This window comes from Orcinus orca, chromosome 1 (genome assembly GCF_937001465.1).
Source record: "Orcinus orca chromosome 1, mOrcOrc1.1, whole genome shotgun sequence".
NCBI lineage: Eukaryota > Metazoa > Chordata > Mammalia > Artiodactyla > Delphinidae > Orcinus > Orcinus orca.
The window spans coordinates 49,936,373-49,963,073 of record NC_064559.1 but is presented as its reverse complement, the minus strand read 5'-3'; the positions used below and the strand labels follow the sequence as shown (position 1 = coordinate 49,963,073).

Genomic DNA, 26,701 nt, shown 5'->3' with positions numbered 1-26,701 from the left:
TCTAGGGATTCTGCTTCGTGGGGTAGAAGCAGTGTGATCAATACGGTGGAAAAACTATGAGCTAAATTTGAAACCTGAGCCCCCTCCCAGCTCTGACTTTTATTGCTAAGTGTGACCCTGGGCAAGACTGTCTACCTCTTTGGACCTCAGTTCCCTCACCTGTAAAATGATATGGCTCAACCATTAAGATTCCTGCCCATTTTAATATTCTTTGTTTTTGTGACTTGCGATTTGATAGGCAGTCCAGACTGGGGAAGGTGGGGCGGGGTCTGGAGGGCAGCATTCTGGGAAGATGCCTCCCCTGGGGGCCCAGCATAGCCCTCAGTTCGCAGTGGGTGCTCACTAAGCCCTGTACGAGTGATTTGGACGCCAGGGCTCTTCCCAGGGTGTAGAGCAAATGGTACTTCTTGGAGCCGAGGGGGCATGTGTGTGCCACTTGTGTCACTAGGGGCGTGGTTTGGAACATGGATGGGGTGTGGTTTGGAACTAGGGGCGTGGTTTGGAACATGGATGGGAGGAGGCTGGGAATTCAGGTGTTGGGCTCTTGGCTGGGAGGGAGACAGTCGGTAGAGATCTGGAAAAGGTGCTCAGTTCAGGTTCTCTCAAGTCAGGACTGGCCCCCAGACCTCAGACTTGCTATGGGAACTCTTTCTGAATCCTTCAGTTTCCCTAAATCCTCTCTGCGTATGCTCTCCCCTTTGCCTGTAATCCTCTCCCTTTCCTCGCCGGGCAAGCTCTGCGTAAACCCAGACTGAGGGTCCCTTCCTACACAAAGCCTTCAAGTGGACTGGGGGGCCCCTCCTGTGAGCTCACATAGCAATCAATCCTAGCACATGGCGTTGTGTGGTCAAATTCACGTTCTTCCTCTTTCTCCCGCAAGGAGGATGTGGACTACATCCAGCTCATCTTGGCGTGCCCAGCGGCTGGCACGTGGTAAGCCCTCGGTTAATGTTGATTGAATGAGCGCATCTTTCAGCGGCAAATCTGGCCACATCCTCCTTGGCATGGAAAAGGAGAATGGGCTCGAGGGAGCCCGCCGAGGCACCTGATTCCACACATGCTCCCCAGATCCTGCGCGAATGAGCATAAGGAAAGGAGGAAGGAGCCCATGTACGGGACCCAGTTCTCCCGAACAGCCTGCCTGTGGCAGTCCTGCGGGAGAGGGTGTGAGAGTTAGGGCAGCAGGTGGTGGGTAGGACTTCCCCAGGGGAGCTGGGGAGAGGGTTAGGGGCACTCTTTCACCACAACGGGCCAGGAGAGCCAGGTAGCTGTCGAGATAGGGGCTGAGAAGGACAGCCTTTGGCATTCTCCTCTCCCGACAGCAGCACCCTGAGACATTCATCACAGTTGCATACAGTTACTTCTTTAACGTCCGTCCTCTGCGCTAGACTGAAGTTCATGGGGCAAAACTCAAGTCTGCTTTGTGTGACTGTAGACACCCAGCACCTGGCACACAGCCTGGCCCGCAGTGGGTGCTTCTGAGTTCAACGATCATTTGTTGAGTTCCTACTGTGTGCCAGTTTCTGGGCCAGGCTGGAAGCCTTGCCCTGGACGACAAAGTCATTAACCTCTTTCTCTTCTCTATCTCCCTCGTGCCCACCCCTCCCCTCCCCGCCCTCCCACCCCTTATCTCTCGCCCACCTCCCCGCGCAGAGCAATGTTCTGTGATGGTGCCCGACATGCGTGGACTGAGCCCCGGCCGCAGGCTGCTGGAGCCCGCCCTCTGCCCGGCTGCGGGCGGGAGCCCTGAGCCCGGGGCCGAGGGCCGCCGCCGCCACCGCCACGTCCTGGCCCTGCCCGAGGAGGAGGCATGGCGGCCCCAGCAGTGCGCCCTGCTCGAGGCCGAAGCCTCGGACGAGGCGGGCATGCTGCCGGCCTCCCCGCGCGCCTCCGCCGCCGGCTTCGACAACTTCTTCCCGGTGCAGGAGGGCGAGGGCCCAGGCTGGGAGGGCGGCTCCAGCCCCTTCCTCCCGGTGAGCCCCGAGGTGATGAAGCGGCGGCGCGGGGGTCTTATCGAGCAGCGCGACATCATCAAGGCCCACGAGGCGCACAAGATGCAGAGCACCCCGCAGGCGCGGCGCAAGGAGTGGGAGTGAGTACCCGGCGGGCGGGACTGGGGAGCACGGCGTCAGCCCGGCTGGTGGCCAGGGAGGAGCCGAGGGGGCGTGGGGACCGGGTCGGTGGTCCCGCGGGAACGGATGGGCCAGCGAGGCAGATGGATCTATCGCTGCTCCCGCCAAAGAGGGGCTCGACCCTCCGAGGTAGTTCCCTGAGGTCAGACCCGATTGATCTCACTGATCAGCCCTAGGCTGCGCGGAACCTCACCGAGGCTACAGCTGGTTCACTTGGAGCCCGCCCTCCCCATGCCCCCACAAAGTACACCTAGTTTACTGAGAGCCTGGGCAGAAAGCACTGGGTTCTGATTCACACCCTGAGCTTCCCTGAGAAGAGGAGCTCTATCAACCATGGAGAATCCACCCAACTGGGAAGCATCTCTCTCGTTTTTCCCTCCGGAATTGCTGCTGTAACCCTCCTCTTTCTGGTGTCATTCTTGAGTGAATGATTACTTTTGGGGACAGGTCTTCAGTGGATAGAAGAGATTGACCAAGATTTCCCCACCCCCCCACCCCTCCATGACTTTATTTCTGATCTTTTTGTGTAGAGCAAAAGGATCTGTGTTCCGTCCTGGGCTACCTTTACCCTGATTGATGCTTATTGGGGACTGGGAGTTTACTCCTAGGAGTCATAAAGTAGAGGAAGATAGTATTTCATTTAATTCTCAGTCACTCCAGATTTACATCCCACCCAGGGACTTTGTCCTTCGGATGCCAGTGTTTATTCTGCATGTTTGCGTGTCCTGTGATCTGTATGTCTTTCTCTCTCTTGCCTTAGACTGAGTTGTTAGATGTTAGACTAGCAACAGGTGTTTTTTGACGGTGCCGGTCATGGTGGAATTTACCTACCTGCTTTTGTTGGACATCCTGTATGGTGCAAATGGGGGTAGATTAACTGATCTCTGGTGGTCTTTTCCTATGGTTGTTATTAGTTTGTTCATTCAGTGACATGTACCAGGCTCCTGGGATTCAGAGAGGAGTTGGGCACTCAGCACTCAACAGGCCTTCTCTCCTGTTAATCATCTTCCAGTGCTATTAGTTTTAAAAACCTTACATAGCTCTCTAAGTGCCAGCAACATTCTAAGCACCTTACCTAACTCATGTTACTTCGCTTTGAAAAACGAGTAGGAGAAAGTAGATGACCATTTGAATACGGTACAACTCTGATGGTTGGTATTTCTTCGTATTCCAGAAGTACTATATTTTTATGCACCTCTGTCTTGTCTTCTTAAGAGGATGCTGAACAGCTTGAGGGCAGAGACTGTCTTGCACATTCTTCATGTCACTCAATGCCTGTCATACGACCTAACTCAAGAATTCCTACAACACTCACTGAAAACTTAGCTTCACCATGCCTAGCGATTTGTGAATAACTCTTAGGTCTTTCTCTAAGTTAACCGTTTGCTAGTTGGAGGATGGAGTGACTGTGGGGATGGTGGGAGACTGTGCTTTCATCAGGGTGGGTCCATGAGGAGGTGAGCCAGAGCAGACACACCAATGGCTTGAGGTCATGTCAACCTCTAAGACTAGCGGTAGAGGAGGAGCCCACAAAGGAGGTGAGAAGAAGTGGCTGGAGTGGTAGGAAGAAAACCGGAGGGCACAGGGACAGAGAATCAAAAAGAAGGGTGTGTCAGAAAGAACACCATCTGTGTTGGATGTTGCTGAAAGGTCAAATAAAATGATGATGGAGAGGAATCACTGGGTTTTGGCAATATGGAGGTGACCTTAATGGGAACAATTTCAGTAGGGTGATGGGGCAAGGTTCCAGATGGAGTGGGTTGCGGAGAAAGTGGGAGTGACATGGCCACACCCTCCCTGCTCCCAGCACTCACAGCCATCGCTGCAGTCTGTTGGAAGATCTCTGTGGTCAATACCACCAAGACCTTTTCCTCACCACAAACTCCCTCCCCACAAGGCTCTGTGCATGCCTTAGTCTGATCCCCTTCCTCCTCTCCCCAAATTCCCTGATATCGCACTGGCTAGGACTCATGTTCCATCATCAGCAAGAACCTTCTCTGGACAGTCCCTTCACCTCCTGTTCTAAGTGGAACCTGCCTCTCTCCCAAGAATGCTACTTGACCTGCAGCCGCGTCACGTGATGGCTGTCTTCCCTCCCACACTGCCTTGTACCCTTGAGCCTGAAGGTGGGGTATGTGTCTCCTTGCTTCTCGCTGTTGCTTCCAGACCATTATTCCTCATACCTGTCCTGAAACACCAGCTTGGAGCTCATGGCATCAGACAGCACCACCTGCTGTTCCTTCCTGCTGCAGCCATCTACAGACGCCCAGACCACTCTCCTTCATGCCAGGAAGATTACAGCTTTTGGTTTACTGCCTCTCTCCCCATCTCTTCTCCTGCCGGCAGTTCTTAGTTATTTCCATATCCACTTAGATAACTCTTCTTGTACCCTGGCCCCTTGGTTCCTTAACCTCTTCTCCCCGATGATTCTGCTCCACGCTTCCAGCCGAGACCTCATCTCCTTGGCCAGCCTGGACCGTGTCGTAACTGCACTGCTCCACGGTCTCAGTTTCACTCATCCCACTGTCTGACCATCACCTCCTTTCTGTCCAGTGCACTCCCTCTGGTGCTGCATTTCCAAGATTCTTTAATCTCACTGGCCTCCACAAGACGTGGAGGCCAGTGAGATTATCCTGGATAATCCTATTATCGTGGATGATCCTATTACTTTGTCACTGCCCCCTCCCCAGCCGTATCCTCACTTCCCATCTTATCAAGTTAAACTCCATTGTAAGCACCAAAAATACTTTCCAGAGAAAAACGGTGACATTTCACTTGAGGTCTCCTCCTACTCTCTCAGCTCTTTCTCCTGCCACCTTCTAAGATAGAGCCAGTCAGTAGCCGAGGGCCAGGATGCTGGATGACTCCGAAGTTGCTCAGCCCACTTCATGCTTCACCATCGTGGTGGTCACTTCCTTGTTTTCACCCTCGACTTCCTTGCCCCTCTGGTGCTCCATTATACCGGTCTGGCAAAACTCCAGCCCTGCTTAAATCCCACCTGCCACCTCTTCTTCACCTGCACCTGGGCAGCTGAACATTGCTATAGCAAAACTCACAGCTGTGCTCATTGGTCTGGCTGTAAATTTGTGACCCCTACCTCAGGTCCACCCTTAGTCCTGCCCAGAAATCCCACTACTTTTCCTTTTTCATCCACCCTCACACTCTTTTAGAGATTAGTTCACACACTTTTCCCTTCATTCTCAAACCCCAGCATCTCTTGCCAGCCTGTTCCTAGCTCATGACCACAATTGCTTTCCTACTTCACTGGGAAAATAGAAGCAGTCAGAGAGGTTTGTATGAGCTCTCACCCGCACTGACCACCTGCTGCATCTGGCCCCTGTTCCAGGCCATTCCTCCTGTTTCTGTGGACCAACCCCTCATCACACTCCATGTGGAGGTCTGGTGCCCACGTAGAGCATGATAAGCCTGTTTGTCTATTCGCTCTATCTCTAAATTTTCTCCTACAATTCCCTCTGGAACCCATTCCAATCAGGCTTTTGTCGCCCTCACTGCAGTGAATCGTCCTTTTTTGCCTTTCCTTTTTTTTCTTTTTTTCTTTTTAAAAAAAGGATTTACAAAGGAGCTGGAAAGATAGTGCATAGAGTTTCCATGAAAGAGTCTTCAGAAACCCATTGCATCAGCCCTCTGCTCAGAACCCTCTAGTGGCGCTCACCCCACAGAACAAACCCCAGTCCTTAGCATCGTCTACAAGGCTCTGCGTGACCTCCCTCCTCGACTTTGACCTTGACTTCTCCCCTGCAGAGATGCACAGGCGTCTTCGACTTCATCTCTTTATCTTTCCCCCACTCATCTGCTCCAGCTCTGCTGGCCTCAGGCCATTTCTTGAACCCACCTCACCGCAGGACCCTCGCCTTTGCTGTTCCCTCTGCCTGGAGTGCTCTTCCCCTCAGAGCACTCACCCCCCACTTCACTGAAGCCCCTGCTCAGAGAGACCTTCCTGACCCCTCTCTGTTGAGGTCTCTTTATTGTGCTTTATTTTTCATCATAGCCTTACTATCATCTTCCCAACACACACATACGTGCACATACAAGCACATAGAGATACATGCACACACACAGACACAGACGCAGACACACACACACGTATTTTGTGTGTGTACATTTGTCTCCCTGCACTGAAATGTAAGCTTCTTGAAAGCAGGGACTTTGCTTATTTTCAGTGTATAGAATAACGTCCCATATGTAGTTGACTCGCAATAACTGTTTGTTGAATGAATGATGAAATAAACGCACTGAGGGGAATTGATACCTATTCCAATCAGCTAGCTTCCAGGGAAAGAGGTAACTGAGTTCTCTGGGTCAGCTGTGCAGTTGTGCAGGTTGCTGACTGCACAAGGCCCTCCAGTTGAACAATCAGCAGAGGAAGTGGGGAGTCTGTTCTCTGCCCTCCTTCAGGGCTGCTCAGGACCCCGTGTCTGTGGTGCACCTTGGGGAGATGGAGCCTTCTTCTCTCTTCTGTCTTCTGCCTTCTAGCTTCTCCGGACTTAACCTTTTATAGACAGGCTCCTCCTGGCAGTAGGACAGGGCAGCCTGGTCTTTCTGCAGAGCATGGATTTGCTGCAGTAGGAGGTCAGGAAGGAGTCTGTTGGTGGCCCTGCCAGCTTCCTGCTCCTCCCTCCTCAGCTCCTCCTGCTCCTCAGCTCCAGCCCCTCCCTAGGCCCTGTCCACCGCCCACACAGCTGACAGCCTATGGCACACGCACACCACCCGCTTTACAGATCCTGCCTCCTTGGCGCTGACTCAGGACTCTGGTGCCGCACGAAGCAGACTAGAAACCAACCTGGGCTGTTTCCAGCATTTTTGCTTTTGCCTGGGGGAGCTAAATGCTGGGAGGGGGAGTTGGGAGGGTAGGAGGAGACTTCAAGGAAAGGGTCTCCGTTTTCCCGAAGACAGACTGTAGGTCATTTGGATGAAGCAGATTTTCTTGTGCGGAATGTTGTTTCCCAAAGAACCTGTTAAAAGGTTTCCTCAGGCCCAATGTACTGGTTATGAGACCTTTTGTTTAACACTTAAGTTTTATAGCTCTAGCAAGTGGGCATGAAACCATGTTTTACTAATGCTGTAATATAATTCCCTCAAGCTTCCAAAATATTTTCATATATACTGTCTTATCTGACCCCCACTATGACCCTATGGACCAGCTATTATTATTTCTAATTTACAGAAAGGAAAATGAGCTGCAAAGTTAGAGGCGGCGTTAGGTCAAAAAACCCGTGTCTTAATAACAGCGGCCACTATCGATTGAGCACTGGCTACGTGCTAGACACTTTGCATGTTATTTATTCTAATGGAAATCACAGGTACTATTATAAAGAATGGAGACATTTCATATGGGACTATTATTGCCTATGGATTTGGAAGAAAGGAAAATATGTGTAACTTTAAAGTCTGCGTAGGTTGGTACAACTTACTCTATGAAGAGGGAAACAGTATTTCCATAATCATAGTACTTATCACGCTATATTGTAATTGCCTGTTTACAACATGTCTGTCTCTTCCACTAGACTGTAGAGCAGAGAAGTTTGTCTGAATCGCATTGTGTCTCCATCACTTAGCACAGTACCCGGCACGTAATAGACTCTTAATAGATATTTGCAAAATGAAAAAAAAAAAAACAACAAAAAGTAAGATGTGATTTGACACACTAGGAAACTCAGGTTTGACCAGGTTACGTTAGTTGTCCCGAATCTCACAGCTAATGAGGATTCACACCAGGCCCTCTGACTTCAACTCCTGTCTTACTCCACGGAGGTGTTCTGCCCACCTTAGTATCCCCTGCAGTGACTACACAGCCCGGGCAAGTGACAGGAGCCCAATTCAAACTAGTGGGGTTGATTCTAAACTTGTACACCGTGGGACCTGGGCTGATTGTAAGCTCTCTGCATTTTTAGAGTGGAGGAGAGTAATAATACTTGCCTTGCTGATCTGTTGCAAATTTTGGCCATATTTATTATATCACATATGCTGGTGTGGGTCCTCAAAATGTTGGTGAGCCCCAGAGTTTTTCTGGGCCTCGCCTCTGCCTACACAGTCTCCCTGGGTGACCTCAACCAGGTCCACATATATAGAGATGACTCCCGAATGGAGATTTCCTAAGAACTCTTGACTTTTGTAGCCCAGTGCTAGCCCCGCATCTCCACACTGGTGGTGGTCTAACCAGCATTGAGAACCTAACATGGCTGAAGCAGAACCCTTGACCCTCTACTGACCCCACCTGCCTCCTCGTTCCTGTAAATGGCATCGCATCTGTGCGTTGCCTCAAGCCAAAGATTCTCAGGATCCTTTATTGCTCTCCTGCCCTTTTCTCCCGCTTCCAATCAGTTGGTAAGCCCTCTACCCACACATCTCCCAAACATATTCCAAGTCTGAGCACTTCTCCATCCCCATGGCTGCCAGTCTCTTCTGCACCACCGTCACTCGGACCACTGCAGTGGCCTCCCTGTTGGCCTCTCCCTCGTGTTGGCTTCTCTGTAATCAGGAATGTGTCTATTCTCTCACCAGACAGGGATGTTTATAAAAGATGTAAATTTAACCGTGATTCTGTGACATAACTTGCCCTTGTTCTCAGAGTAAAGTCTGAGCTCCTTTCTCTGCCTCACGAATTCCCACACCACCTGGTCTTTGGGTGGCTTCTGGCCTCATCCCGACCACTCTCTCCCTTCCTCCCTATACTTTCGCCCACCTGCCTTCATTCAGGCCAGGCCCGTGCCGGCTTACGTCTCTGCCCTGGTTCCTCCCTCTGCCCAGAATGTTCTTTCTCCAGAACTTAACAAGATTGTTCCATTCTTGTCATTCTGACCTCAGCTAAAATGACACCTCCTCAGAGAGGTTGCCCTTCACCACATAGTCTAAACTAGACATCTGGTAACTCTGGGTCACATCACCCTACACAGTTGACTGCCTCCCCACGCAAGTGCCACGCAGCCTTGTCCCCTCCATAGTCACAGTGCTGGGAGCAATGCCTGACACCCAGGCTCTTAGTGAATATATGTGAGTGAATGAATGAATGAATGATTGCTCAATGAACAGTTGACATGGTTATAATTATGATCTCGATGCTCACCCGGCCTCTGACAGCCCCCAGACACCTTATGGGGTCCGGGGAGCTCAGGGCTCTGAGTCTAGACCAGCGTCCGCCCTTGGGGTGTAAAGCCTCATGGGCCGTGAAAACCCAGGTTGGTTAAGTTGCAGGTCATCTGGGCACTGTCCTCCTTCACACCTTCCTTTGATCACACTGAACCATGTGTTATTTGACCTGGGGAAAAATATTCAAGCATTCAGAGTTTCATTTTCTTCCTTAGCTAGATTGTGGATGAGGACGTTGACCTTTCTGAAGAACATGCCAAGTACTTAGTCCAGTGTTTGGTTGTTTTCCCCCTAATGTTGGGTTCCTCACCTTCCAGAGCCGTGACTTGCCATCCCTGTCTACAGCAGGGCGTAGAGGTTTGCTGAAGTCCGTGGCACAGAGGGTGCAGTCAGGGTTGGGATCAGCTGCATAAGTCAGTGGACCCCAGCAGCTCTCAGGTGATGAAACGAGGAAATGCACAGTGCCCAGCACGTGGTAAAGAGTCGGTGTGCACCAGCCATTTCCTTCTTCCCCTTCCCTTTCCCCTTCCCCTCCTCCTGGTCCAGCTGCCTCATTTACAGATGAGGAAACTGGGGTCCTGAGGGCTGGGTGACTGCTGTTGCTTTACAGAAACCATTCTTCTGATGGCAAGGTCAGTGGACTGTGGTGAATGAAAAGGCTTGGAGGACCCAGCCCTGTAAATCCCACCCATCACTCCCGCACACAGCCCTGCAGCTGTGCTATCTTGGGAGGTGGGACTGGGGCAGCCAGATTGGGAGAGACGATAACTCAAACACGCCACCAACATTCTCGCCAGCTTTCACACCACACTCAACATCCGTGACAAATTCTGTATAAAAAAACAACAAAAAAAAACCCCAGACGTCTCAATCTTGAAGCTTTCTGGTTCAATTTTTAAAGCCATGTGGCCAATTTTTCTCTGAACTCTTGAAAGGCAGCTAACCCCATGCAGGACGAGTCAGACTAAGTGGGGATGTCCTTCCACATGCTGTCACTTGCTGGCAAAATCAGGCTCATCTGGGTTAGTTCTTAAGAATACTAGAGTCTGTAAAAATGTCATTGCCAGGAGGGCACAGGGGCAGAGTTTTTGCTCAGTTGAATAGAAGTGCTTTGTTGAATGATCCGATATTTTAATACAATTTAAATTTGTATGCTTTGAGGAGGGGCAGGAAGGTCACTGCAGTCCCCATCACTCCCTACTGCCTCAGACAGGGCTGATTCAGGCGGTTTAGAGGACCAGCTTTGCCCCGAAGGCGCTTGAGCAGGCAGCCCTGCAGAGTTCAGCCCCCTCACTCACAGACAAGGCATTTCAGGCTCTTAGGGTTGTAGTATATATAACAGCCTTGCAAAAACCAGGACACGTGCCAATGGAACACAGAAATCATGAGCCTTCAACACACTGCGTTATCACTAGCCAACAACACGTTTGGAAGCCACGAGCCAAGCGGGGACCTGCAGCATATGCCCTGCCTTCTTGGAGTTCTGAGCGGCACAGGGCACCACCCCCCAGCCCACCCTGGGAACCAGCACAGTTCTGGTGACCCCGAGAAACTGGCTTTAGGATGGATGGCCCTTTGGGGGAGCTTCAGCACACATCCTTGAATTTTTTTTTTACCTGTCTTCCAGGGATTTCAAAAAAATGGTCTTCTTCTAGGTCTGTTCTCTAATGACTTTCCTTTCCCTACTTTTTTTTCTCCTTCAGACCTTCTGGCAGTTCTGTGAAAGCTTCCCTCAGAGAGCAGGCTGTGGGGACTCGCATGGTGGGGAGCTTAAGCAGCGGGGGTCCCTGTGCAGGTGCCCAGCCCCCTCCCGCAGTGCCTGGTGACTTTCACCCCTCATACCCTCTCTGCTCCTTCGCTGAGCCACTGGCTGCCCTAAGGGAAACCAGAATGTGTCACCTTCTCCAGAGCATGGTGCCAGGAGCCAGCACTTAGTGGGGTCAGGTGAGTCTCTGTTGTCCTGGTTCGTCCCTTCAAGGCCAGGTCAGGAAGGAGGAGGCGGGGAGGAGAATGTGTGAGTCTGAAGCCCAGCTCTCATTCCTGATGTGCCCCAGGTGTCCAGTCCGTGTCTGTGCTTCCCTTTCTGGCAGCATCAGTCTTGTCTGTTCTGAGGGACAGCTGAGCCAATCTCTCCTCCCCGCCACCCGACCATCTCCTCTCTGCCAGCATGATCCATGCCTGGGTACCTTCAGAAGACGTTCAGCCTTCTGAACACGTCAAGATAGGAAGCGATTCTATCCCCTGAGACACCTTTTTGAAGAAAATGGGGAAAGGGGCGCCCTCTACTGTCAGCGGCACAATTTGTCACACTTTCCCTGCTTCTTGAGATAATTTTTCCTGTTTTATGGTGCCCCCAAGTGGTCACTTCTGTGTAGTGCAGCCATTGTCTCTCACTTGGAAGCTTTTCACAGAGTGCTGTGTAGCTGGAATGGGCCGGAGCAGCCTAGGGGTCACCCATCACATCACAGGTAAGGACACCAAAGCCAGAAGATGGAGGGCCTTGCAGAGCTGGGTGAGCGCGCAGGGCTTCCCATCTCCCTCACCGCCTTGCCTTGCCCTTCCTTCGCTCACCTGGATGCCTGGTTCCAGATGAGTCAGGGGTGTCTTTCTCTCGGAAGTGCCAGAATGGATGAAGACACATGTAGAAAAGGACATACTTGGTGCTGAAGATCACACACACATACAGACCACCTGCGGTATTCCGGGTATTGTGATGAGCAAGACGTTTAAAAACATCGCCTCACGTAATTTCTCTTTTAACGTTCAGATGAGAAAGCAGAGGTGGAGAGAAAGAAGTGCATCACCTTAGGCCCTGTGGCCAGTCTGCTGTGACCTTTGGCCTGTGCTGTTTTCAGGGGCTGCTTCTCTTCTCAGCACAGGATGCCCCTCAAGAGGCCTGCTCTCCCACCTGTACCGTCTTCCATCTCTCCTTGCTGCTGGCCCCTCTCACCCCCTCTCTTCCTCATTTGTTTTTCAAAGCCCAGTGTGGAAAGGAATGAATAAATGTGGGGTTGGGTTCCTTTCTTGCTTCTCTCCCTTCCCTCCTCCTCTTACCTGGGAAGCCCCGTGTAGACCCTCTGCCGTGTGTACGCATCTCACTACCGGGCCACGCTGCTCACCACCTGCTGATCTCGGTGATGGGAGAGCTGCATCCCTCCCCACATTTATAAAGAATACAGGGAGGAGTTAGGCAAATTCTCTTTCTGTTCTGAGAGTACAGAAATACTTACTTGGGGGCGTGCTCTTTGGTGTGGGGTAGGGTGGCTGGACATACCTGGCCTGGGTATGCTGAGGTCAAGTCCATCTTCATCCCCCTCCCCCCTCATCTCAGCGCTCCCCAGCCATCATCCACTGTGGTGACTCTCTTCCCCTTATTTCTGTGCTGAAGCTGGGAACACTTGTCTCTCCCTTTCCTTCTGTCATGACAGTGCAATCATATTAGACGTACAGGTCTGCATTTTGCTTTTAATTTTAAGTTAACATTCTATCATGGATATCTCTCCCTGGCAGTTTCTAGAAAGATGACCACAGTGTCTCTTTCATGCTACATAGTATTCCTTAGATGCAGTTTCCTTAGAACCACAATTTGTTCACATAGCCCCTCTCCAGGGGAGTTTCCGGTCGCTCGGCGATTACGAGCCGCGCTCCAGCGACCCTCTGTGATCGAGCCTCTGTGACACGCGCTTTCCTTCCTGTAGGAGAGAGTTGAAGGAGGGGGTGGGTGGAGGAGGCTTTCCCACACTGTGCCCTCTCGCCCCCTGAGGACTGAGGCTTCTCCCCAAACCCCTCCTCTCATCTTGGCTGCAAATTGAAATGTGAACTTTCGCAGTCTGTATTATCTCTCCGGCCCCACCGGAGAGGCACAATGAATTAATAATATGCCAGCAGGAAACAGAGATATGGAGTCATTAATTGTCAGTCAGTGTGCCCAACCTCTCCTCTCAATAATTAGCATGCTGACAGCTTCGGTTTTATCCAGAGCCAGGGCGACGCTTCGGGGACGCTCGTGGCTCAGCCTGTGGCATCCGGCGCAGAGCAGGGAGCCCTCGTGCCTTCCTGGGTGGAGTAGGGGCCTCCTTGCAAGGGGCTGGCTGAATTCAGAAGTTCCTCCAGGGAACCCTGTGTGCCTCCTTGGGTTGGGGGGCGGAATGGAAACAGGCTGAGGGGGCGGCGGGCAGGGTTGGGGGTTACTGTCCAGATGGTGCTGGCTGGTGTGTGCTGGCCCACGTGGCAGGTTTGTGATTCTGGTTCTGCTGCAGGCAAGTGACACTTGCCAGATTGCGTTGGGTGTAGTTGTCTCAGGGAGGAGCCTTGCCTTCACATCACAGGCTCCCTCTAGGGGGAGGTGGCCCAGGAAGATTGCCTCAACATAAATACTGTTCTAACCCCACCGTCCCCCTTCACTACACGTACACTCCTATGAGGTGTAGCATCTGGCCCGTGCATATAGTGCCAGGCTTGTATAAAGTTGCTCAAGAAATGTTCCTATAGAGGAGACTGTCACCAAGAAGCTGTGTGACCCTGGCCAAGCCTCTTTACGTCTCTGGGCTCTGTTTGTAATCTGGATTAGAGGTAGCCCTTGCTTGCTGTCTGAGGCAGTGTGGTCAGATGGCTCAGAGCACATGATAAATTATAGGTGGGACTGCCCTGTTTTCCATCCGGGCTCTAGCACCTGGGAGCTGGGTGTCTTTGGGTAAGTCACTTCACCTCTCTGGGCCTCTGTTCCCTCCTGCCTTTATTACTTAGAACTAATCTTGGTTTGATATTGACGTAAACTCCAATCTGATGAGAATAATTTTTTCCCACGTTTGTACGCTGTTTGACATGGAAATTTCTTAGGCCACCTGGCTGGGACTCAGCCCTGTTCCTTCCCCGTCTTCCCAAGTAGGCTATGGAGCCAGTTGGGGGCCATGCGGCTAAGACAGAGCCACATCTTCTGGGCTGGGATGCAGGCATCGCCTCCTCCTGCACTTGGCCCTGGCTTGGCTAAGGGCCAGGCTCTGTCAAGCCCATCCTTTACCCTCCGGTGCCTAGGACACCTGCCTTCCTTCCCACATTGCTCTGGGGCCTCTGCTCCCACGCTGCTGCAGGGGTGGGAGGCTGCTTGTTGCAGACCAGGTTCTGGGAAACAGACTCTTGAGACAAGGATTAATGTGCAGGATGTTTACGCAGAGTTGGGGGTGCTCTTGAGATCAGCACTGGGGGAGAGGAAGGGAGGGAAGCAGGATTGGGCTGAGGGAGAAGTTGGGCTGCAATTCGTCTCAACAGAGGCCTCAGATGACCTCATGGGGTGGAGGTAGAGGACTCTAGAACTTGGATGGTCTTCCAGAGTTGTCTGGAGTTGGGGCAGAGAGGCCAGGCCTTTCTCTTCCCTCATCGACCAGACACTGGATGCGTGCAGCTCCGCCCCCCACCGGCCCTGAAGGTGTCCTGACCTTGGTCCAGGTGGGCAGCTGCAGGTAAGGCAATTCCTGAGGGGGTGACAGTGCGGACTGTGTGCCAACAGCATCCCAGCAGCTGGGGGAAAGGACCTGCAGTCCTGAAGGGGAGACAGGGCATGTCATGGCATCCACCACACTGCTTTAAGGACTCCTGCACCACACGGAGGGAGGACGTCATGTCCCCCCCCCATCCACACAGTACAGACTTGACTCTGAGCAGAGGCACGGGGGCTGGCCAGAACCTTCTGGAACACCAGCCAGGACCTGTTCTCCCAAGGGTGCTCCTCTGTTGTGAGTGCTTACCTTTCTGCTCCGACCTGTCTGCACACCTATGGAGATGGTTGGAGCCTCTCAGTGGAGGGTCTGGGTCTTTCCTCACTTTCACCAGCCAGGATCACCTGCCTGGCGTCTGGGCTTGACTCTGCTGTCTCAGGCTCCTCTCAGATGCTTCTGGCAGCAGAGCTCAGTGGAGGCTGAAAATCCTTGGCATTAGGTAGACCTGAGCCTGTCACCCAGTAGCCTGACATGTCTCTTTATCTTTCTGGGGTTAACAGCAGCAACATCTCAGGGCTATTTTTTGTCTATGTATTTACCTTTACCGACAAGCTTCATACTTTCTTATGCTCTCGTGATGTGTTTAATCTCATTTTCACTAACGTTTATTATTCATCTTTGGCTTGTCAGTTTGGGCTGCTGTAACAAAGTACCATAGCCTGGGTGTCTTTTAAACAACAGAAATTTATTCCTCGCAGCTCTGGAGGCTGAAAGTCTGAGATCAGGGTGCCGGCACGGTCAGGTTTTGGTGGGGCCCTTCTTCTGGGCTGCTGACGGCCGACTTCTCACTGTGTCCTCACAGGTAGAAAGAGAGCACCAAGCTCTCTGGCCTCTTCTTGTAAGGGCACTAACCCTATTCATGGGTGCTGCACCCTCATGACCTAATCACCCCCTGAAGGCCCCACCTCCAAATACCATCACTTTAGGATTTCAACATGTGAATGTTAGCAAAACACAAACATTCAGTCCATTGCAGTCTTTCTCTGTCCCTCACTTTCCTTAGGTTGTAGCCAGGAAGCAGGACCGTCATTTACACATTGAGCTTCAGTGACCCACCTACACCATTCCCAGTTTGCTTTATAAAATATGGGTGTCTAGATTCCAACTCTGAAAGATTCAGATGCAGATACTCTTAGGTGGAGTCTTGGCATTGATATGTGTGTATGCATGTATATGTATGTATGTATATATGTATATTGATATATATTTTTTCTACACCTCCCCAGGTGATTCTAAGCTGCAGCCAGGGTTGAGAGCTTTTGACCCAGACCTGTGGCTGCAGATGGGCAGGCACCTGTGTCCAGCCTTTGTCAGGAGTCAGTCCCTCTATCATCTTTCCTGGGACATAGCGGATTGTCTGAGACTATCTCCTGAGACCCCCCACATTTTTTTGGGGGGGGGTAGACCGCTCCTGTAGGCCTTTTAGAAGGCAATTAGAGCATCTCTGAGGGGTTCTGCATCTCTGTACATGTAAAATAAGGGGCCAAGGCTCACTGGATGATAATTTATATCCTTTTGTCTGAGTCCTGGGATAATGGGAGGGGGAAGGCTTATCTGGATCTGAATCCAGTTTGAATCCAGCAATTCTTAGTTGTCTGATCTTGGGTAAATTACTTAGTTCTCCTTCACCTCATTTTCCTCATCTGTAGGACATTATGTACCTTACAATACAACCCTACAATTCTAGGACATTATATAGTGGACAAAGCATGTTCATTATGTCATCTAATTTGAGCTTGTAATGACCTGGCCAGTTGTTACGGATAAAATGAAAGGCTTAGAGAGATTAAATGTTTTACCCAGAATCACACAGCTAGAGCTGGGATTGAACCCACATTTTCGTTTACGTCCCAACTCTGCTGAACATGGACCTTGCAATTTCATATGACTGTAAATAAGTAAGGTTCATAGAGGGCCCAGGGACTAACACTGTCACAAAGGAACAAGGCCACTGACACTTAACTTTTCTATAAGTTCAGCCATTGTTAGATCTGGAACTGTGGTGACCTTTTCAGGCTTATGGGCTCCTCCAAGTATCCCAGGAAAGCTATGGAACTCTCCCCACCCAGAAACGCACTCATATACACACAACAGCCTGAACAATTTTTGCCTACAAATTATTATGAGTAATTTATTTCACATACATAAAATAGAAAAATGGTATTCCAAAGGAGTATGCTTCTTCCTCAATTTTTCATGTAGAAATTAATGACCATTTGCTAAAAAAAAATCAATTCAAACTGTACAAATAAGGCAAAAGATAAATTTCAGCTCTGCTTAAAAGGAAATTTGAATGGAAAATTGGTGTTTGCTTTGAATAAGGAGCTGAAATTGTGAAGTGATTTTTGATGTGGCAGGGGTACATCATCTTTGCTCTCCAGTTGCTTTTGACTTGGTTTAGATCACAACATACTGACCCTGAAACTCAGAGGTATGTCATTTTATCATTTTGAAGACATCATGACTCTTTTTTATAAATTGAAGTACAGTTGTTTTACCATATTGTGTTAAGTTTCAGGTGTATAGCAAAGTGATTATAATATATATATATTATTTTTTCAGATTACTTTCCATTATAGATTATTACTAGATACTGAATATAGTTTTCTGTGCTAGTATATCCTTGTTGCTTGTCTATTTTATATATAGTAGTGTGTATCTGTAAATCCCATACTCCTAATTTATCCCCTCCCCACTCTTTCCCCTTCGGTAACCATAAGTTTGTTTTCTCTGTCTGTGAGTCTGTTTCCGTTTTGTGAATAGATTCATTTGTATTGTTTTTTAGATTCCACATGTAAGTGATATCATATGATATTTGTCTTTCTCTGTCTGACTTCACTTAGTAAGATATTCTCTAGGTCCATCCATGTTGTTGAAAATGGCTAAATTTCATACCTTTTAATGAAGTACAGGTAGCAACCTGGGCTTGCAGTAGGCATCTGAAGTCCAAGGAGCAGGTGATGGGAACCTCCAATCTGTAGCAGGTTGGTCAGAAGCACAGGTAACAACCTGGGCTTGTGATTGGAGTCTGAAGTGGAGGCAATGGGGGGCGGTCTTGTAGGACTGATCCCTTAACCTGTGGAATCGTAGGGTATCTCTGGGTCGATAGTGTCAGAATTGAATTGTAGGGGACACCCCACCCTGTATTGGAATTGGGTCCAGGAACCTAAAACTCTACCCTAACCTAGAACTTACCTCCCTCCAGTGTCGGGGGAAGGGACCAACCCTCGAAACCTAACCTACCCTGTTACCTTTCCTCACCATCCCCTCTCTGTCCTGTGCTTGTCTCCTTTGTGACCACTTCTCTAGCTGCCGTTTCTCAGGTTAAGTACCTGAGGCCTCTCCCCGCAAGGCTTCTTTCAGCCTGGCCCCGGAGAAACCATATTTGCAGTCTCCCAATCTTGCTTATCTGGGCTGTTTAACATTCTCTCAATTTTGCATCCCATTGCCTTTAAAATCTTCAACCGTTTAAAAAAACGTAATGATACAGACTTTTCCCCTCTCATTACAAAAGACATATTCATTGGAAAACAATTGGGAAATAAGGAAGAATATAAAGAAGAATATAAAAATTACACACAGTCCAGTCACTCGAATCCAAACGCTGCCAACACTGTGGTGTGTTTTTCCCTCTGGTCTTTTCCAAAGCACTTTATATCCATGCAAATGTGTTTTTAACTTCTGGCCCCCCACCCCCCAAATTGAGCTCCTACAGAATATATAGTTCTCTATCTTGCTGCTTTCACTTTTCATTATATTGTGAGTATTATAGTAATACCATTCAATATTATTTGAAAACCGGATTTGTAATGGCTAATGGCTGAAGTTCAGGGAGAGATTTGGGGGTTCTTACGCTGCTGTTGAGATAGAGACTCATGTAAACTTAGTTCCTGTCTTGCGGCTTATTCTTCCTCCCTAAAGAGCTCTTGCCCAGGAGAACTGCAACTCTGAAGAGCAGCAGCCAACTGTGAAATAAGAAACTCTTTCCATAATAGCTCAGGGAGCACTTGAAACTAGCACTTGGGTGTTTCTGGGCTCGTTGGTCTAAGTGAAGCCTCCTCACCCCCCTCGCTGGAATCTTAGATGGTCTAGACGGGCCTGTGGAGCTGACTTGGGTTTGACTTACTTCCTTGGCTCTGTGTAGCTTTGGGCAGATGACTTAACCTCTCTGGTTATTTCCTCATCTGTAAAATGTGGATAACAATAGTACTCACCCCACAGAGTTTTGTACGTATTAAGTGAGGTGAACAAATAACATGTATCGTGGTACCTGGCACATAATGATCAATAAATGTTAGTTTTACCATTTCCCTATCATTGGGCATTTATGTGTTTAAAAATTTTTTCACTATTAAAACCAAATTAATTTATCAATATTCAACACATATTTATTGAGCACTTACTAGACGCCAAGTATTCTTCTAAATGCCAGGAATTACATGGGGTAACTAGACAGGTGTCATCTTACGGAGTTTAAATTTTACTGGAGAGACATGACAAAGAAGCTAAGTCAGGTGGTGACAAGGGCTATAAATGAAACAAGACAATGTACTGAACTAAGAGGTGGCAACTTCAGATGGAGTGGTCAGGGAGGATCTTTCTGAATAGGAGATCCTATTGGAGAAGGATGTGGGAGAAGAAGTGGGAAAGGGCAAGTTGAAAGGCTTGAATGACAAGGAGAAGAAGTGGGAAAGGGCAAGTTGAAAGGCTCTGAAGTGGGAGTGAACTTGGGGAGTTCAGTCAAAATTCAGAAGCAGTACATATATGGAATCTAAAAAAACAGTACTGATGAACCTAGTGGCAGGGCAGGAATAAAGATGCAGACTTAGAGAATGGACTTGGGGACACAGCGGGGGAAGGGGAAGCTGGGATGAAGTGAGAGAGTAGCACTGGCATATATACACTACCAAATGTAAAATGGATGGCTAGTGGGAAGCTGCTGCATAGCACAGGGAGATCAGCTCAATGCGTTGTGATGACCTAGAGGGGTGTGTAGGGAGGGTGGGAGGGAGGCTCAAAAGGGGTGATATGGGGATATATGTAAACATATAGCTGATTCACTTTGTTGTACAGTAGAAACTAACACAACACTTTAAGCAATTATACTCCAATGAAGATATATAAAAAAAAAATTCAGAATCAGTGAGTGAGCAAAGGGGGTGGAGGAGGTGCCCGGGAGATGGGCAGGGGCCACTTCATCATGGAGCATTTTGGGGAACAGAGCAAGAAGTGTGGACTTTATTGCAAAATGTGAGGGACCCCAACTGGGGGGTTTTGTGTGGGGGAGAAACACACATTCAGTCATGTGAGCTGGACTTGGCTCACGGGGGCTTGTGAGAACCGATTATACCCATTTCTTCCCAACTAATTGTTTAGTGACATCATGTTGGTGACTTAAATGGCCATGGTGAGAGTGTTCACACTACAGAAATTTGTAGCAGTTGCTACAAATCAGGGCTTTCATCCTCCAGAGGGTCCATTGTTAAGCATTTACCAGCACACCCCTGGAACACCCTGATCTGGGTTTCTAAAAACACTTCTTTAGCTTCTCTGTGGAGAATGAATTAAATGGAGGTGATACTGTAATGAACATCCTTGAACGTATCATTTTGACTGTAGTTCTGAGTACTTCCTTAGGAGAAATTGCTAGAAGTGAAATTACTGCGTAAAATCATCTAATTGCTACCTCCTTAAAGTTTTCACCAATTTATACTTCCACCAGCAGTAAAAGAAACCTTTCCTGTAACTTTACTGATACTGATCATTAGCAAGCAAAGAAAGGGGGAAAAAAAGAAAAAAACTAAATTTGTTAGATAAAAAATGGTGTCCTGTTTGATTATTAATGATTGAATGTTTATCACTCATATGTTTATTTTCTTTATTGAATTATTTATTCATGTCCTACACTCCTTTTAAAATTGGGTGTTTGTATTTTTCTTATTGATTTGTCAGAACTCTTTATATACTAAAAGTTTTAATTTTTTGTCATTACGGTACAAATATTTTTTCTTAGTTTATTCTGTACTCTTTTAATTTTTAAAAATATATTGAAGTTTTACATTTGTATGGAATAAGATCTATATTGTTTCTTCAGCCCGAGGAATTTTCATTTATGTTTTAATTATGTTTTAAAAATACATTGTTAATCCATCTAGAATTTATTTTGGTTTAAGATTTTTAGTTAATATTCAATTTCATTTTATTCTAAATGGTTAACCAACTTTCCCAGCAGTATTTATTGAAGAAATCTTTCTCCACTGGTTTTTAATGTTATCTGTATCATCATCTACAATTTTAGGTATAGTAGAGTCTGTTTCTATTTCTGCTTAATTACATTGATCTATTATTTCCTACTATCGTGCTGTTTTTATTTTGAGCTTTATAATATATTAGAATATCTGATAAGGTAAAGTCTCCTTTAGCATACTTTAGAATCACTTTGCAGTAATATAAAAATGTTAGGATTTTGTTGGGAATTGCAACAGTCTTTAATTGGTTTGGATAAAAGGGACATTTATATTTTTTCCATCTTGGAATATGGTATTTATTCAAGGTTTCTCTTACCTTTTGCAGTAAAATATTATAATTTCCTTCCTTTATACAAATTCTGTTGTTGAGGTTTTTTTTTTTCTAGACATAGTTTTTATTGCTATTATGAACAAGATACTTTTTTCTAACATGTTATTGCTGGCATGCAGGCAAGCTGTAATTTTTTGTGTACATGTATGTCGACCATTTATATTGGTGTCCCATTGAAATCTAAACTCCCAGGGCCTATAAAACTCTGCCTGATCTGGCACCGCCTGCCCCTCCAGCTTCATCTCCTACACCTGCTCTCTTCTGTCTGTCCTCTGGGCCATCTGGCTTTCTCTTACCTCCTCCAACATCCTGACCTTTTTGTTTCACCACTTTGCACAGTCTGTTCCTTTTATCTGGAACTTCCCATTCTGTTCTCTATGTACCTGATTCCTGTTTATCCTTCAGGTCTGGGCTCACACATCCTCTCTTTCCAGAAGACTTTCCTAACCACCCTATCAATCTATAATTATTTATTTGCAAAAACCATGGCCATTTACTTATCAAGCTACGTCCACTGGCTAGGACAGTGTCTGTCACATAGTAGGCTCTCAATATATTGATATATTCTTGGAATGAACCAGTGCATCTGACTACCCTTCTGAACTCTTGAGTTAATTCTAATACAGTTGAATGAGTTCTCTTACTTGGAATGTCCAGGATTGGCTTATTCTAGTTTAATGATATTTCTGAGGTTGAGGTGTCTTAAATCCAAAGAGCTCAGTGATTGATAACAAAATATTATGCAATAAAATGCAACTAAACATCTGTTACCCATTAAAACATGAACAACTAAGCACTGTCACTAATGCATGATTCAAGTGAGACTGCCAGGACCTCCCTGTGTGCTCACCAACAGCATCTCTGACTGGTTGTTCTAAAGGCCAGCAGACCACCCATCACCGTGTGCCACGGGTAGCCTCATACCACCACAGGCTTCCCTTCTCACCACGAGGCTGATGTGTGTAGTCTTGCTTCTGACAGTTTTATATTCTCTTTTAAAAATTTCCACATTTGCTCTCAATGTCATCTCTTCACCTTCCCACACTCTCTCTCTACCAGATCATCTCCACCAGTGTAAATACATGCTATATAATCTCATATTAAAAAAAAGCAACCCTCCCCGAATATCATACCCCTCTTTATCCTCTGTCCTGTTTCTCTGCTCTCCTTTACAGCAAAACCTCTTGAAAGAGTTGTCAATGGTCGTCCCCACTTTTTCGTCTGCTGTTCCCTCCTTAACCCACTCTTAATAGGCTTCTGTCTGCTAAAACTGCTCTTGTAAAGTGGTGTCCTTGTTGCTGAGTCCCAAGGTTCTTTCTCTGCCTTTCTTTTGTTTGACTTCTCAGAGTATTTGGTACAGCTGACGACTGTCGTTCTTGAAACATTTACTTCTCTTGGCTTTTGGGATAGCACGCTCTCCTAGTCTCCTTCCTAACTCTGTGACTATTCGTTATAGTCTCTGTTGCTGGCCCTTCCTCTCTGCTCTATTCCTCATGTAGGTGTGCCTCAGGTCTGGGTTCTGGCCCTCTTCTCCTCTCTATCTATACTCACCCGCTAGGATCTCATCCATTCTTACAGGTTTCCAGAAATCCGTATGTGGATGACTTCCGCATTTATAGATCCAGCCTTTATCTCTCCTCTGAGCTTCTGAGGCTTAATCCAGCTGCATCCCTGACAGCTTAACTCAGGGGTCTAGTAGCATCTTCAGCTTAACATGTCCAGACCAGAACTTTCAACTTACCCCATCCTCCAAGCTCCTCCTCCTCCATGTCTTCCCTGTTCTACAGATGGCACCGTCTACACTGTGCCTCCAAACCCAGTTAATGCTGAAGGATTAAGGAAGGTGTGTGGTGAGGTAACAGCTACGTTTCCCAAGGGTGCTGTTTCCAGGACTGTCCTCTCTCTGATCTGACCTTCCTTATTTTGTAGCACATGTCCCAGAACCCAAAGTCTGTGGCCAGTTCTCCCTCCCCACTACTCCCACTTCCTGTTCCTTCTTAGGAAGTTTGGTCTTGTAATGGCTCTAGAAACAGAGGTGCTGAAGGCTAGAGTGGGCAGTGGTATTCTGTCTTCTCACAAGTTATACCCACGCAAGAGAAGGGTGGCTTCCTGGTTCTCTGGGCAGTAGAACCCTTGCCTCCCTGTGACGTGCAGCAGGAATTGCAGATGAGGGATGGTGCATTTCTGGAAATTCTTTCAGGCTCGTAAGTTTGTTCTGTTCCAATTCCATTCTCAGTTGTTATTTTTTTTAGAAAACATATTATTTGTTTTTGTCCATCTTTTCCTTTATCATCATGGGTATTTTGGTGGGGAGTGGGAGAGTCTAAATCAAACACTGTCAGTCAGATGGTGTTTTAAGCTAGAAATCCTCAAAGAAAGACAAATATAAACAATTAGGACTAACTTCTTTATACCCAGCAGAACGCCAGAATTCAGAAAGCTGGACAGTACCCACGTAGGCACTGATGTGGGGAGATGGGAGCTTTCATGGACTGCTGGTGAGAGCGTAACTGGTACAACGACTCTGGAAAGTATCAGTATAATAATTTGGTAGAATCTAGTGAAATGAAACATGTGTATGACCTATGACCCAGAAGTCCCACTCAGATACATAGATCCTAGAGAAATGCTTTGCATAGATCCGAAAGGCCGTGTCCAAAGATTTCATTGTCGTGTTGCTTGTAATAGCAGGGAGTTAATGGCAACCTAGGTGCCCATTACAAAGGGAACAGTTAACTGCAGTGGGAGCAGTTATAGGACATGCCGTAGGGAAGCAAGAGCCTGCATACTGAAATATGGATAAGCTTTAAGAACAGCACTGAGTGAAAAAAAATGAGGAACTGAATGAAATTCGTAACATAATATGACTTAGGTAAATTGAAAACGTCCCTCCCTCCCTATATCTCATATTTTATAAAGATAAATGAACATTTAAGATTATATGCTAAATGTGTCAGGGAAGGTGTTGGTGCAGGGGGAGGAGTTTGAAGGTGGGAATTAGGGATGAAGATGTAAAAACCCTGGTGCCTCCTGAGTCATTTCCGGGAGAGGGAAGAACAGCATGCATAAAATCAGACAGAAAGTTCAGATTTGAAACATTTCCCCCATGAATTTCAGAATGCTAGATTTACATTTCCCAAATGTCTTTTTTTTTTTTTTTTTTTAAGAACCACCTTTAAAACCCAGGTCTAGGACTAGCGTGAGTGGGTCAGGCCTTTGTCGGTGGCGGTTAGGGGTGGACTTTTGCTCCTTTCTGTCCCCAACTTGCTCCAAGTTGCAGATGATATGAAACCACTATGCACAGTCACCCTATTGTCTAGAGGATGAGCCCTAGGGACTGGGTCTGCACCACTCACCTTGGTGTCCCCAGCACGCAGTGCAGTGATCGGCCATGAACAAGCTCTCAGCACTTGCTAGCTCCTTTCAGTTGCATCACTTCGTTGGCGACTTTCCTGGTGTATACACTTGCTTTGGCAAGAGGCTTATCTAGGCACTTCCCCACCCAAAACAGGTCTCACCCACAGAGATAGCGTGGTCTATCTACCAAGAGAATAACATGTCATCCGGTCACAGGAAATAGCATAAAAATGGGCCTTCCTGAATGATGGCCAAATCCATCCCTACAAGGAGACAGCATCTTTTCCGTTTAGGAAATACCCTTGTGGAGCTCTGTTCAAGTTCATCCAATCTCACAAATGTCTGTTGAATGCTAAGTGCAACAGGGTCGAAGCTTTGGAGGCAATTCCAGTGAGATGACCAGAACGCTCTAGAATGAGTGGGAAATAGAGTGTGTGGTACATGGAGTACCATCCTTGATGCAATGATGGGAATAATAGGAAATAATAAGGACTTACATTTACAGAATGCTTTATACCTTTCAAAAGTACTTTCCTGTCAATTATCTCAGCATGGTTTGGCGACCATAGTCTCAGGCAGTCCTTGTGATCGGGTAGATGTTTTCTTTGGAAAATGGTCTCCAGCGTTGGGCTACCTACTTTTTTGGGTTGCATGAGCGTGCGGGAGAAAGAGGCAATTGTGTGCTCCCATAGGAGATGCAGGAGCCAAGGCTGAAAAGTTTCCCACCCCTAGCGGTGAAACCTTACATCAGTGATTCCCAGCCCTGCTTAATGATTCCCCAGGGTTGTCTTGGAATTCTTCAAAGGAAATTAGTTGTCATTTACTTCAGTTTTTAAAATACACGTATGTGCTGTGTAGCACAATGCTTCTGTTCAGGGGCGAACCAGGGGAGGTGGACTGGAAGTTGTGTGTGTGTCAAAGAAGCTGTCAGGGCTTCCCTGGTGGCACAGTGGTTGAGAGTCCGCCTGCCTATGCAGGGGACGCGGGTTCGTGCCCCGGATCGGGAAGATCCCACATGCCGCGGAGCGGCTGGGCCCGTGAGCCATGGCTGCTGAGCCTGCGCGTCCGGAGCCTGTGCTCCGCAACGGGAGAGGCCACATCAGTGAGAGGCCCGCGTACCGCAAAAAACAAAACCAAAAACAAACAAAAAAAAGAAGCTGTCAATCAGCCATAGAACAATAGGCACCTGAAACTCCCCCAAATCTGGGGGAGTGTTTGGTCTGTGTTCACACCTGCAGGCTAGGCAGAGGCAAAAGGGGGTGGTGTTACTGAAAAAGTTGACATAACTTGTTGGATGACTGGGTCAGCTCCATACTGTCAACTCAAGATGGTCTGACTGGGGCCCCAGCTGGTAAGATGCCCAGGTCTTCCCAGAGCCTGGAAAAGCTGGCTTCCTGGCCCCCAGGGCATATGTCAAATCTGCATTGCACAGTGGGTGGTGAGGCCTCAATTTATTATTTGTAATTGGCTAAGTTAATGATTCAGTGCTTTTAGCATTTGTTTATTGATACCAAGGAGGTGCTGTCGGATGGCTGCTTGGTTTAAGAACACTGTGGCGTTGGTCATACTTTTCCTTCCCTACCCAAGTTAGAAGTGCCGAGTTGGCTCTGTTGTAGCATTTGGTTAATGCAAACACGTGGATCACTCTGTGTTCTCAGAACTTAAAGCGCATCGTATTGGATGGGGAGGAACTCATTGCCGATGGGGCCTCAGAGGAATGTATCGAGTGCCGCCTCTGCTTTCTTCCCTCTGCCTTGCTGGGTTGCCTGGGAAGTGGGATTTGTGGGCAGCTGCGAGTGTGTCTGGGCTGGAGCCAAACTCCTGTGTGTTCTTAGCCTGTTTCTACAGAGCGCAGTAGGAAAGGGGCCAGAGAGAGTGACTGGAGGCAGGGGCACCTCACTTTGGGGAACGTGAAGCAGCCTTGGAGAGGGTGATGGAAGACGGGATGGGGGAGAGTTAGGGAAGCCTTCGTTCACCTCATGTGACAGCTCAGACACTGAAGTTGCCGCATCTACGCCTCACAGGTTGTGT

The 26,701-nt window shown here is 48.0% G+C and overlaps 1 protein-coding gene across 1 annotated transcript in view; it reads left to right on the top strand.

The window, feature by feature from the left end:
- Positions 1–26,701, top strand: part of CACNA1E (calcium voltage-gated channel subunit alpha1 E) — a 474,871-nt gene that overhangs the window by 103,660 nt on the left and 344,510 nt on the right. Inside the window, exon 3 of the mRNA XM_049700372.1 lies at positions 1,654–2,092. Within this exon, the coding sequence (XP_049556329.1) occupies positions 1,668–2,092 (425 nt within the window). The 5' untranslated portion in view covers positions 1,654–1,667. The remainder of the gene's footprint in view (positions 1–1,653; positions 2,093–26,701) is intronic.